This window comes from Fundulus heteroclitus, chromosome 6 (assembly GCF_011125445.2).
Source record: "Fundulus heteroclitus isolate FHET01 chromosome 6, MU-UCD_Fhet_4.1, whole genome shotgun sequence".
NCBI lineage: Eukaryota > Metazoa > Chordata > Actinopteri > Cyprinodontiformes > Fundulidae > Fundulus > Fundulus heteroclitus.
The window spans coordinates 29,976,433-29,991,200 of NC_046366.1; the positions used below are offsets into that span (position 1 = coordinate 29,976,433).

At 40.5% G+C, this 14,768-nt stretch overlaps 1 protein-coding gene across 1 annotated transcript in view; it reads right to left on the reverse strand.

Annotated features, from left to right (window-relative positions):
* Positions 1-14,768, reverse strand: part of tep1 (telomerase-associated protein 1) — a 66,697-nt gene that overhangs the window by 16,280 nt on the left and 35,649 nt on the right. The window contains exons 31-42 of the mRNA XM_036138570.1: positions 14,283-14,416; positions 14,110-14,198; positions 13,838-13,952; positions 13,716-13,736; positions 13,420-13,630; positions 12,895-13,015; positions 11,272-11,396; positions 11,057-11,156; positions 9,336-9,491; positions 6,320-6,532; positions 6,119-6,175; positions 5,735-5,858 (exon numbers count right to left, since the gene is read on the reverse strand). Coding sequence (XP_035994463.1) covers positions 5,735-5,858; positions 6,119-6,175; positions 6,320-6,532; positions 9,336-9,491; positions 11,057-11,156; positions 11,272-11,396; positions 12,895-13,015; positions 13,420-13,630; positions 13,716-13,736; positions 13,838-13,952; positions 14,110-14,198; positions 14,283-14,416 — 1,466 coding nt within the window. The remainder of the gene's footprint in view (positions 1-5,734; positions 5,859-6,118; positions 6,176-6,319; positions 6,533-9,335; positions 9,492-11,056; positions 11,157-11,271; positions 11,397-12,894; positions 13,016-13,419; positions 13,631-13,715; positions 13,737-13,837; positions 13,953-14,109; positions 14,199-14,282; positions 14,417-14,768) is intronic.

Here is a 14,768-nt window from a genome sequence, read left to right on the forward strand (position 1 = left end):
GGTGACAGTTCGTAGGAAGCATAGCTCTAGATTACAGACCCCAGATCACCACCAACCCATCTGCGTTTCTAATAAATTTTCCCCTCTGAGCGACAATCTCGCCGAGGAGCCGACCTTAATTATTGGCAGCTCCATAATGAGAAATGTGGCACTAAAGAAACCAGGGACCATAGTTAAATGCCTACCAGGGGCCAGAACAGGCGACATAGAATCCTACCTAAAACTACTGGCTAAGGATAAGCGTAAATACCGCAAAATTGTTATTCACGCTGGCGGTAATGACACCCGGTCACGCCGATCAGAGGTCACCAAAGTTGGTGTTGCTTCGGTTTGTGAGTTTGCTAAAACTATGTCGGACTCTGTAATTTTCTCTGGTCCCCTGCCTGATCTGACCAGTGATGACATGTTTAGCCGCATGTCATCATTCAACCGCTGGTTGTCTAGGTGGTGTCCAGAAAACGACGTGGGCTACATTGATAACTGGAGAACTTTCTGGGGAAAACCTGGTCTGATCCGGAGAGACGGCATCCATCCTACTTTGGATGGTGCAGCTCTTCTTTCTAGGAATCTGGCCGGATTTATTAGTCCTCCTAAATGCTGACAACCCAGGGTCCAGACCAGGAAGCAGAGCCGTAGTTTAACACACCTCTCTGCAGCTTCTGTACTGTTACCCACCCATTATCCTATTGAGACGGTGTCTTTCCCACGGCCAAAACTTAACAGATCAAAAACTGATCTAAAAGGAACAAATCATAAAAACCTAATAAAAATCAATATGGTTCACCTTGAACCTAAAAATAAAATAATAAAATGTGGTCTATTAAATATAAGGTCTCTCCCTCCAAAGACTTTGTTAGTTAATGAATTGATTTCTGATAATCAGATTGATTTGTTTTGTCTCACAGAAACCTGGCTACAAGAGGACTACGTTAGTATAAATGAGTCAACCCCCTCCAGTTATTCAAATTTCCACATTCCCAGATCTGTGGGAAGAGGAGGAGGAGTGGCAACTATCTTTCAGTCTGATTTATTAATTAGTCCCAGGCCAACTAATAATTACAGTTCTTTTGAACATTTAACCCTCAGTTTCCCTCATCCAAACTGCAAAGCAATAAAACCTCTTCTGTTTGTTGTTTTGTATCGTCCACCAGGCCCTTACACTCAGTTTTTGGATGAGTTGTCAGATTTCTTATCTGATTTGGTGTTAAATACTGATAAGGTTATTATAGTGGGTGATTTTAACATCCATGTTGACACTGAATGTGATAACCTTAGTGTAGCCTTTAAAACTATCCTAGATTCAATTGGTTTTGTTCAAAATGTGCATGAACCGACGCACTCTCGGCTCCATACTTTAGACCTTGTTCTGACATATGGCATTGATTGTGAAGAATTAACAGTATTCTCTCACAACCCTGTCCTGTCTGATCATTTTTTAATAACATTTGAGTTTAATCTAACTGAATTCTCCACTCCCAAAAGAGGGTTCCATTATAGTAGATTTTTATCGGATAATGCTGTATCAAAACTTAAAGAGTCTGTCCCCTTCTTAATATCCTCAGTATTGCAGAAATGCCCTGTAGATGGCAGCATTGCTGTTTCTTCCCATTCACAAATCGATACCTTTGCTAACAATCTGACTTCCTCATTGCGTTCTGCATTAGACAATGTAGCTCCCTTGAAAAAGAAGGTGATTATTCACAGGAAGCTGGCTCCTTGGTTTAATTCAGAGCTGCGTTCCTTGAAGCACAATGTTAGGAAATTGGAGAGAAAATGGCGCTCTACACACCAAGAGGAATCCTACTTAATCTGGAGGGACAGACTATTGTTGTATAACAAGACCCTCCGCAGAGTTAGAGTAGCATATTTTTCATCATTAATTGAAGAGAATAAAAATAATCCTAGATTTCTCTTTAGTACAGTTGCCAAACTTACCCAGAGCCACAGCTCTGTTGATCCATCCATTCCCTTAGCTCTTAGTAGTAATGATTTTATGGGATTCTTCATAAATAAAATTGATGCCATTAAAAATAAAATAATTGGCATCCTCCCAAACATGATTACCTCGTCCTCAGTAAGTGAGGCAGCATTGGAGGAATCCTTAGAACCTGCGCAGTGTCTGAACTGTTTAAAAGCAGTAGAGCTTTCTGAGCTATCTAAAATTTTAGCTTCATCTAAACCTTCTACCTGTATGTTAGACCCAATCCCAACCAAGTTGTTTAAGGAGATATTCCCTTTGATCAGTGGCACTATTTTAGACATGATTAATCTATCCTTAGTAAATGGATATGTACCACAGGTTTTGAAAGTAGCTGTTATTAAACCTTTACTTAAGAAACCTTCTCTTGATCAAGATGAGTTAGTAAATTACAGACCTATATCTAATCTTCTTTTCTTATCTAAAATTCTTGAGAAAGTAGTTGCTAATCAACTTTGTGAACATTTACAAAGTAATGACCTACTTGAGGAGTTTCAGTCAGGCTTCAGAGCTCATCATAGCACTGAAACAGCTCTGGTGAAGGTCACTAATGATATTCTCATGGCCTCAGATAATGGACTTGTGTCTATACTTGTCCTGTTAGATCTCAGTGCTGCATTTGATACAGTTGATCACAATATTCTCCTACAAAGACTTGAACATACTGTAGGGATTAAGGGGAAAGCATTAGGCTGGTTTAAATCTTATCTGTCAGACAGATTCCAATTTGTTCATGTTAATAATAAATCTTCCTCAAACTCTAGGGTCACCTGTGGAGTACCACAGGGTTCAGTCCTTGGACCAATTCTTTTTACTATATATATGCTTCCGATAGGCAAAATTATCAGACAGCATGGGATTAATTTCCACTGTTATGCTGATGATACTCAGCTATATTTATCCATAAATCCTGATGAATCCAATCAATTACTTCGACTGCAGTCATGTCTTGATGACATCAAAAGCTGGATGACTTTAAATTTCCTGCATCTAAATTCTGACAAGACCGAAGTTGTAATCTTTGGGCCAGAGTCCTCAAAAAATAAACTTCTTAATCAATCACTTAATCTGGGTGGCATTAACCTGGCCTCTGGTAATAAAGTAAAAAATCTTGGTGTTATTTTTGACCAAGACATGTCATTTAAATCCCATATTAAACAGGTTTCCAGAGTTTCCTTTTTTCACCTCCGGAATATCGCCAAAATTAGAAACATTCTGTCCTGGAGTGATGCTGAAAAACTGGTCCATGCATTTGTTACTTCAAGGCTGGACTATTGTAATTCTTTACTATCAGGAAGTCCACAAAATGCAGTTCAAAGCCTTCAGCTGATCCAAAATGCTGCAGCAAGAGTTCTGATGAAAATCAACAAGAGGGATCATATTTCTCCAATTTTAGCTTCCCTTCATTGGCTTCCTGTTAAATCAAGAATAGAATTTAAAATTCTTCTTCTAACGTATAAAGCCCTTAATAATCAAGCTCCATCATATATCAGAGCTCTGATTACCCCGTATGTTCCTAACAGAGCACTTCGCTCTCAGACTGCAGGTCTGCTGGTGGTTCCTAGAGTCTCTAAAAGTAGAATGGGAGGCAGATCCTTTAGCTATCAGGCTCCTCTCCTGTGGAACCAACTCCCAGTTTTGGTCCGTGAGGCAGACACCCTGTCTACTTTTAAGACTAGGCTTAAAACTTTTCTTTTTGACAAAAATTATAACTAGTGACTCATGTTACTCTCAGCTACCTTTATAGTTTTACTGCTATAGGCTTAGGTTACTGGAGTATATCAGGATCTAATTTTCTCACTATATTGAGTTCTACTGTTCTTCAATTATGCATTATGTGTTGTCATTTCTGCTTTAACTTTCTGTTCTCTCTCTTTTCTCTTCATAGTAGGTACACCTGGTCTGGCGTTCTGTTAACTTTGACATCATCCAGAGAAGACGACTCACCCGCTACTACCATCTAGTGTAGAACAGATTACTAGATCAATGTGTGCTTCTGTGCTTTTTTGTTTCTCTTGTTGTGTCTCTGTTCTGTCTTCTGTAACCCCAGTCGGTCGAGGCAGATGACCGTTCATACTGAGCCCGGTTCTGCCGGAGGTTTTTTTTCCCGTTAATGGGTGGTTTTTCTTCCCACTGTCGCTTCATGCTTGCTCAGTATGAGGGATTGCAGCAAAGCCATGTACAATGCAGATGACTCTTCCTGTGGCTCTACGGTTCCCCAGGAGTGAATGCTGCTTGTCGGGACTTTGATGCAATCAACTGGTTTCCTTATATAGGAAATTTTTGACCAATCTGTATAATCTGACCCAATCTGTATAATATGATTGAACTTGACTTTGTAAAGTGCCTTGAGATGACATGTTTCATGATTTGGCGCTATATAAATAAAATTGAATTGAATTGAATTGAATATATATATATATATTTATTATTTTTACAAATTGTCATTTTAATTATCTGTTCAATTTGACTGCATTGTGTTTTTGGGAGCCAAACTGGACAGTAGATTATGCACTTTAAAAAGCTCCTCATTGTACACCAGGTTGCATAATTTTGCCTATAAAGTATCGTTAAACTGGATTGTCAATTTCTATTTCACTTCCTTTCTTCCATGTTTGATCTCCCTCTCTCTTTTAATTTGGATCAAATCTGGCTTTATATAATGCTGCATACAAATGTGACCATTTAAATTTAAACTGAATCATACAACTTAACTTTTGAAGTATATTATCATATAGAGTGGCTTGGGCTACCTTGAGCCATCTATACACCTTTGCTGCTGAAGGCTAAAGCTGAGGACGAACACACTGACCACTTTTCCTCACTCTGCTACTTTTTCCTACTACTCGCCCATTGTGCATAATCCCTAGTTAATGTTGCCATTATTTTATTTTCTCTCTTGATCTTTTTTCTTCGTAGAAGTTGATGTGACATTTTTCTGGACGGGGAAATCGGCTGAGATATTGCTGCTCATAACTTCCTACTCTCTCTATATGTGATAAACTTGACTCCATTTCGGCGTTTATCCTGACAAAAAAAAAAAAAAGGAGATATTGCTGCCGCTAACTATACATTTTCTGTTTTTCAGTTCACAGATTTTCCAACTGGCTCATCTGTTCAGCTGTATTTCTCTTCAATGTAAAGCAACTAAAAGATCTACTGTTGCCAGTTTACAGATACTAGTCCTGGATCAGTCCTTCTGTGATTTGCTGTGTTCTTTCCTCTATAACTCCTAGTCAGTTGTAGCAGATGGCTGCAAACACTGTTCAGAGATTTTACTGCTGTTAAAGAAGAGTTTTCTTTTCCATAATCACTATATACACACACACACGCTCAGTTTCAGGGATTGCTGCAAATGTAACGATGCACTCAGCTGGGTTTCCTTAGACAGAAAACATTTTACCAGTTAGAATAATAAAACTAAACTTGACTGCATTGTTTCAGAACTAGAATAAAATTGTATTGTGTGTGACCAACTATGAATCTTTCTGTATGTTTAGACTGAATTCATTATATATTTCTGTAAAAAACCCTGATCTGTTTGCTTTGCAGTGTACCTCGAGACATTTATTGCGGCTTAGTGCTATTTAAAACAAACTGGCTTTAAATAAATTTAATTTGGATTTTTTGATACATAATAATAATAATAATCTCCTTTTTGTCTTTAAAAAAAACACAATGGCACAATTTTCTCTTCACTTATATTATTATTGTTATTAATTTGTCGGTTAAACTGAATATGAGAATAAAACACACCTGAATCGACCCTGAAGAGTTTTATGCCGTCTCCGTGGTACCCCACAGCAGCATAGTCTCCATTTACTGCAACGCAGAGAGCCGCCGACTCAGGTGTTTCATATTTCGCCTTCTTCCGAGGAGGCTAGACACACACACACACACACAAAAAATACATTTTATAATTTGTACAGAATGTAGACAACTTCTGCAGTCTGGATAGGTATTTTATAACAAAACCAGCTTATCCTCAATAAAAACAATAAATTAAATGTAATTTTTTTTTTGTCCTCCATTTGGCATGTAGATAAATGCAGCCAATAACATGAAATACAGTAGTTGGGGATGACTTGAAACCAATAACATATCTGTAAGAATGTTATTTAAATCCAAACAGGAACTTACTTCATCACTTTTTAAAGCAGCAACTGAACGCCCAAGTCCTCCTGACCAAAGCTGGAGCTATTCAACAAACAGGGAAACTTTTAGCAATATTTCCACACTGAAAAAAAATAAAATTCTAAAATGCATGTTTACATGCAGTTTTAAAAGTCACTTTACGAAGTTACCGTCCTGCACAATCGACTTTAACATAAAACGGCTAACCGTGTGATCGGAGCCGGCGCTCAGCAGCATGGACCCTTCCTCTAGGAAGGCCAGAGTCTCGGTGGCTCCGCAGTGAGCCTGGAAACATCCCACACAGGTGGAGGTGGACACCGACCACACCCTCACCTCCCCGGACATGGAGCCGGAGCAAAGCATGGAGGATGAAGGCGAGAAGCAGAGGCTGCGCACCGATCGCCGGTGCCCACACAGGGACTGAGGAGGAAATGGAAAATCAAGCAGAAATCTAAAATATGTCTCTCTCTGTACCCCGAAGGGGAGCGGTTGACGACTGTTTTAGTTAAAAAAAAAAAAGGTAATTTTCTAAACTGTATTTTACTACTCACATTTTGTGCTAGACAGAACTTTACAATTTATAATGCAGCCTGTTTAGTACATCTTAAAGCAGTTAAAGGTATACTATGCAACCGGTAGTGATGGGTCCGGCAACACCGATGCGTCGGCGCATGTGTCGGTCTCATAGAGCGAAACCCGTGTCGATGTGTGTATTGCTACGGAAAAGTCACGTGACCGATACAGGAACTGTTTCGGTCACGTGACCAATACAGCACCTGTTTCGAACTGACTGACGCGCCAAACTGTTTCTGTTCCCTCTAAGCTGCACGCGTGTGCATTCGCGCACAGCAGCGCGCACAGCAGAGCTATGCTGCGCAGTAAAGAAAATCCAAGCTGAACTGTAAACAAAATAACGGTTAATAATGGTTAATTTTTAACTATTTTGCAACTCTGGTGTGATGGTGTACCACAGTCTCGCTCTGTGAGCGCCAGGTGCTGATCGGAGCGCACCACTGATGGATGGGTTGGGCAGACGCCTTTATGGTTGGGCGGGTTGCGCTGTGCGTCTTTGTTCTGAGCGTCGTTTCAGAAAAAAACGGCTGATCTACACTGAGTAGAAAGTTGCTACTCTGAGTAGTTTTTCCTCCCTTTGTCATACTCAGCATGTCCGATTTCAGAACAGATGATATCAGTCAGGTAACTAAACACAGCGCCCGATCAACCATTTGTAAAAAAAATAATAAAAAAGCCAGTCCACAAGCATCCTCCTTCACATTATTTATTGACTGTATCTAAAAAAAATCTAATATATGTTTAATTCAAATGAAAATATAAAATAATACAATGCAACATACAATGATTTAAATTGTATTGTGTATACTTGGTCATCAAATCAGTGTCAGTTAACTCTGTCAACCAGGTTGCCTGTAGGGATTTTTAAGGTCCAGCAGGTGTCAGTATTCAGTGACACAGTATCGGCACAGTATCGGCACAGAGTTGCAATGTGTTGAAACGTTTCATGACGCCTCATCGACCCATCACTAGCAACCGGGGTTGATTTTCCAGCGAGGCTCCCCCCAGAGGGCGAAAGTAAAAGTGCACTGTCGTAAAGATGCTCAGCTGTTCTGGGTTCTCCGTCAAGCCAGGCGCGGTTGTTTTGAGCTTAGCAGACAGGCAAACGCAACGAAAAGTGGAAAAAACGGCAGTACAAACAATGACTAACACAGTGAAAGTATGAACATCAGGGTTTCCCGCAAACTCACGCTACCGCCTCGCCAACATTCAAAAAAATAAATAAATAAAATAATAATAAAAAAACTCTATATGCTTGCATGTTTATTTGACGTTAACACGCGGTTCTTTGTTGTTGCTTTCGCGCGTGCATATAGTGAATGGCAGGGCAAAAACACATGGAGTTCTCACAGTAAAGCGAGACTTCTGTGGGTGCGGGCCGTGAGCTCTTGCAATGCGGTACTGCGCACGTGACGTCACCGTCTCAAGAGCAACGCCCCTTTTGCCGCTTAGGTAGGGCATACAGGAGAGAACGCACGGATAACGGATATGACCGACTTTACAGCCGTTAAACTTTCCCAAGACGATGTCCCAGGCACACGGTTTACTGGTCGCACTGTCGAAGAACACACCAACCTTCAGCTCAAACGATGGCTTGAGGTTCGAGGGTTTAAAAAGACTGGAAAACTGGCCGAGTTGATGAACGGTAAGCTTTGTTTTTTTTTTCCTGCGCGTCGATCATGGCAGCGTAGGCCTTTTTTTTTTTTGTTGTTGTTTGCAATCACCGTCCAGGAATGGGTATATGTTTAATGTTTGTCTCATTTGAAATGTTTTTGAGTAAGCTATCCTGGTAGCAGGCTATCATGTTAGCGCCTGCTACCATGATAGCCTATATGCTATCATGGTAGCAGGCGCTACTTTATTAACATGTCGGCCACCAAAATACTCTTACCTTGACTTGATGTCGCTGGAATTGGGTCAGGATGTTCTTCGGTTGTGCCCTTTCCTCCGACAAAATGCTTGCTACATATGTACTTGAATTTGGTAACTTTTTCCGGGTTGAACTGTTGTGTAGGCCGACCGCCCCGGTGTTCCAAGCACACACATTTCTCCTTGGCAGTCTTGAAGAAAACATCCTTCATATGTGGCCGATCAGCGTAACTCGAGTCGCTGTTGCACGTTCCATAGCAACAATGTTTAAAAACCATGGTCTTAGATTTGGAAAAAGCAGTCGTTTACCGAGTAAAACCTAGGCTAACGCACGTCTCTTACAGCGAAACAACGGCGGCTTTCCGGAGTTTGCCCCACTGCGTACCACGTGATGTGACGTCATCGTGACGTTGTGTTTCTAAAAATAGCTCGCGCGCGGTACGCTATTGCAAGTACGGTATTTCCCCCACAGACCACCAGGGCGGCCGAGAAAACCTTTGTTCGACCTGAAATGACTCATTTAATCATCCAAAACGGTATGGAACACATTAATTAACTGAAAAAATGTTGCATAGTATGCCTTTAAAGCATCAAAAACTATTAGATCCATAACATAATTTAAACATTTTCATGCAATGTTCCCTTTAGCAATATTATTCCAGCTTGTGTCGATCCGTCTCACCACACCGCCTCAAACTCGCCATATTTAACAATCAAAGATTTAAACACCAGCCTCAGGTTGTTTTCAGGCCTGCAATGAAATAAATACAGTGAAACTTACAGTTTGTATTTTATTCTGCAGCCAGTTCCACACCACAATGTTTCCGTTCCAGCATCCCGCCGCCAGCAGGTGACCCTCTGGGTCGAAGGTCGCACAGTTCAGAGGGCTGGTGCTGGGCAGAGAGGCGACCTCGTTAGCTTTAGCAGAAGACCACACCTGAGGAACGAAATGTATTTAGTTTGATTCAGAAAAGCAGAATGTCTTTGGAGCCCATTTCTTAATCAGCTCCTTTTATTCTTTAAAAAGGTTTTTGTTTAATTTGGTTAGAAAACAGATGCTAAAGTAAAACTGTCCCCACATACAAAGATTCAGCATCCCTTTGTGTTGTAGAAACCACAACAAAAATTTACTATTTTGATCAGGTTAACTAATTTGTTTCACTTGTCTCATTGTTTAAATTAAATGACAAATATAACACTGACTGTCTTTGGGAGTAGGTCAGCATCAGAAAACACACCTCTATTATTTTCTATCAGTAGCATCTAGCTGATGAATGTCTCTTTTCTGCTTTGGTCCACAGCTCAATGCGTCGAATGTGTTTCAAAAGCACAGAATGATGAATTAAAACTGACAAGACCTGCTGTTGATTCTCCTAAAGAGGTTCAAAGACCGGAGAGCAAATATGCCTCATCCAGTGAGTGCCTACGTCTGTCCCAGTGGAAACTAACCCACCCTAAGACGGAGGGATCAAGCTTTTCTGGTCAGAGAAACGATTCTTACAAAATCTCCGTTGTGAAGATCTGATTGCATGTACGAATGTCCTTGAAAGAGATTTTAAAAACAGACTTTTTCTGCGCCTCACGCTGATTTCCACCTGCGTTGTGAATATTTAATATCTTGTTTTTAACATGGATCCAACAAATGTCTCTTAGGAAGTTTTCAAACTATTCCAAGACTCTACTTTCTACAGGTTCTTTACATTCATTTTAAAATATAAAACACTAAATCTCGCTATGAATTTGTGACGAATATTTCTTTAATCGGAAAGCTTTAAACCATTGAACCTGGAAAGGCCAGAAACTGGAAGGAATGAGGGAAGGACACATCTAAAGGTAGGAAAGACAAAAGGAAGGTTAGGAGGGAAGAAGGATTGCAAAGCTTAATAGTATGGATACAAAAAAGGGAAGGAGATAGGACACAAAAGAATAGAATAAGGGATGTTAGAGATTAGGACAGACACAAAGAAGGAAGGGAAGGAAGGATATAGGGGAGTAAAGGGTACAAGGTAGGAAGGAAAGAAGGAAGGAGTTCAGGAGGAACACAATTCAGAATTATTTTATTTTTTTAGTTTTAGTTTTTTCAAGGTTTAATGGAGGTAGAATCTGAAACAAAAAGACAGATGTGAAAAAATTCCATTAAAACTCATTTATAAAAGTCTCAGTTTCTCTTGACCAAAAAGTATCTACATCTGGACAGGAGGTGCAAATGCAGCAGAATATGTGTGCTTTGGAAAATATCTTTTTTAATGTAGACCCAGCCTAAGAGGAGCTCCACAAAACACACTGACAGGCGTGTGTTTTGTTCTATTTTCTATCTACATTTTATTCCTACTTGCTTTTATTCTGTTTCATTTTGCTATATTTTAATCATGTAAAGCACTTTGCATTATCTTTGTACTAAATTGTGCTATATAAATACATTTGCCTTGCCTTCATTCTGACCAATTTTAAAACATAAAAATTAAGGAGTTTGTAGAAGACGAAGAGGCGGAGAAAACCCACTTTAAGTGTGAAATCGAGGGAGACGGTAGCGAGGTGCTTCCTGTCTGGGGTGATGGCGCTCGCTGTTATCGTATTAGTGTGGCCCTCAATCAGAGTCGTCCTGCAGCGAGAAGAAAGTCCTATTATTTATAGGTTTTAACAGCATAACATGATGAAAAGCATCCAGGATAAGGCGAACTCAATGCAGCTGCTTGGTCTCTCAGGTCTCGTCTCACCTGCAGCCGCTCTGGATGTCCCACACCTCTATTCTTCCATCGAAGGAGGTGGAGACGAGCCGGGCATCGTTTAGGAAGACACAGCTGGAGATGCCGTCACAGCTGCTCACCAGCGACTTCACCTCCTGCTCACAGGACAGAGAACATCAGGGAATCTGACCATCTTCATTCATTTTTAATTTTCTGGCCTTAAATTGTGTTTAAATTGCCTTATGCAAACAGTGACTTTTAGGATTCCAGCCAGTAGAGCCCAGAGTTCACTGGTTTCCTTCAAACAGGTGCACGGGTCGGCTACAGTAGCTCGCTACATATCTGTTAGCTTTGCAAATTTCAAAATTTTTCATCCCGCTGGTAGATTTAAAGTTATTTTCCTTCAGCCTAGAGGGTCGTTTCTGATTAGGAATCAAACACAAACATCTTGCCAAAAATAAGACAATGTCTGAAGGGCACATTACTGAGATTTGCTTATGTACTTTTTAACTTAACTAAAAGGTGGGATTTCAAAATTACTTAAGGCCTTATCAGTAACTAGTGGAAAAGCCTTTGTTGGCAATACAGCAGTCTAGATCTTCTTATAATAATAATAATCTTTATTTGTCATTGCAACCCTAACTTCTAATGAAACGTGCCATCTGCTTTTAATCCACAAATATGTCTATCATATCCAAGATGGCGGTCCCTTTGAAGAATGAAAAATTTCACCCCCCCCCCCCCCCCCATCCAAACAAAATGGGTCACAAATGTAAGTTATTGTTTTATCTCTTAATGCATTGAAGTCGTCGTTGCTCTGAAGATTACCCAGAATCCCTTTTACATTTGATAACAGGTAAATTCATTCCATGGCATATTTTGACATATAGAACTTTTCCAGCATTGCCAGATCTTATAAACTGTATATTATTACCAACAATATAAAATATTTTTAGCCTGACACACGCCAGCAGTCAAATCAAAAGATTAAACTTAACATAACGCGTTCCCGCTGTGGAAAGACGGCACATATCACCTTTAGCTAACCATGAACCTCATCGTACGCAGACCTAAACTAGACAAGTTGAAAATATGGCGGAATACAATATTAAAGACAAAAAAATCATAATCTTTTATGCTCTTCCAGAAGTTCAATATAAAAGGTTAATAGTATTTGTCCACAGACATTTATAGCTACGTTACCTCAATGCACTGAAGCCGTTTCTATGAGGATTACCCAGAATCCCTTGCTACTCATACTACTGACTGCAGGTACAGACCAACCAGCAGGTGGTGCTGTTGTCACATTCTGCAGGATTTAAAAGAGCTCAACAGACCTTTTTAGCTGCAGCCTGTGCTGCATTTGCTGGACATTAAAAAGGGAAGGCTGTTCTTGCTCCAACAAGCTGGATTTATTTTTAAACAAGAAGGTTTTAAAGGACACTAGTAAAATACAAGGAGTCCTACTCCTTATAAAACCATATAAGAATTTCCCATAAGATCCCAGAGCCCATGATCTCTATTTGTAGAGATATTTGCATTACTGTTGGAGTAGAGGGTGGGGATGGTTTGTTGTAGCTGCTCGGTAAAATCCTTTTTGTTTGATGCAATGAGCATTCTCTAAAAAAATCTGAACCCATAGACAGATCCTACCTGCCCAGTCTGCATGTGGACAATGTGCAGCGTTCCCTGTCCGGTAGCCACCACTATCAGCTGCCTGTCCGGACTCACAACCACACAGGTTGGCTCGGAGGAGAAGGTTGACAGCAGCTCACTGAGGTCAAACACAAAGGGAGACTATAAAACACCACAGAAACACAATCTTAATAAGAAATTAAACAAGGATGAGTCACTTTGATGAACCTGATAAAGTCCATGTTGCTGACAGACCTTCGTTTGTGACGAGCCGTTTATAAGTGCAGCGCAGCTACTTGCACACGTTAAAAATGAATTTGCATGTTATCTAAGCCTTTACAAGGCCTTTGTTTGGGCAGTATTATAAAGCTTGGTACTCCACATTACTCCAGACTTTTTGAATTGAGAAAGCTTCCTGGAGAGGAAGCGAAACGTCTTCAACTACGGAAAACAAGTCCAGTTGCTTTGTTTTTTAATTTTTTTGGAATGACCATGACCTGGATGACGGAGAATCTTCACCAGCATGTTAAAAATGACGTTTACCTCATTTCCTGAGCGCCGTCTGTGCTGCTATTCAGACACTCGACAACGCGGAGTCCTCCTTTCCCCACCAGGCCTGCAGCCCAGATGTGAGCTGAGGTTTCTGGAGGCTCGTTGAGCGCCTGCTGGATGAACAGCGCCGGCCACGGGGAGAGCGTGGAGGTGTGGCGCTTCAGGAAACCGCGACAGTCGTCCAGACGTCCATCCAGGTCAACTGATGCAATGAGGGAACGTTGGATATTGTATCCCATGGTTAAAGTATTTGTCTGTCTTTTTTTTTTTTTAAAAAAAGGACCAACCTGAAGTTGAAGACTCTTTATCTAAAGAGAAGGAAACATTTAACAGAAATGAGCAATTTTCCACGGTTTAGCAGATCTTTCCACCACATTTCTGAACCTTGATGATCTTCATGCATGCTCACCATACAAGTCGTAAGTCTCTAGGAGGTGGTGGAGGAGGCCGTGGCTCACATTGGCACGCAGGAAGTGATAGTTGGAGAGCAGGGAGTGAAGAACCCTCAGCTGTCCACTTTGAATCTAAGTCCAAATAAAGGAGACAAGGAGTTAAAAATCTCAAGTTTCACCTCTAACCTTATTTACTGAACAGGAAGATGAAAGTCTTTAATGAAAACTTTATGACTCAAATATTTCCCTTAAATAAATGTTTTAGTGCATCATTAAAACATTTCCTAACCAGGCTCGAGGGCAGATGCATGACCGAGTCGGCCTCAGAGTGAAGGAACGTATCTTTTCCCTCAGGGTCAGCCGTCGCCCACAGATGACCTGGTTAATTACAAACAATAGAGGATAAAAATAAAAAATAAACTCTGCCACGCTTTATTGAAGAAGCGGCGGTGTTTGGTTTACCTGCCAGGACCAGGTGAGCTCTGCTTCTGTCAGCTCCCGTCGGGAGGAAGAAGCCCTCGAAGCCCGTCTTCACCTCCGGGTTGTTCAGGGCCAGCATGTCGTTGGTGTATTGGCAGTGAGACGCACCAGTCAGACTGCAGGGAAAGAGAAAAACTAGCTCACACAATCTACAGATGGCATTACATTCTCCTAAATGTTATGAATATTTAGCGAAGGAATTATAAAAACATGCATTTTTAAAAGAATAATTTTGATAAGTGAAAATTAAAGCTTGTTGACTCAAAGATCTCTGCAACAGCACTACAAAAAGAGAACTAAAAATAAGTGAAAATTTCTTGAAATGAATTTATTTCTTCTAGATTTGAGCAGGTAAATAAGACTATTTGCCAATGGATTGAGTGTTTTCACCTCTAAAATAAGATAATTACATATACTGCACTTGAAATATGACGATGGAGATGAATTGTTCATATTTTAAGTGCAGAT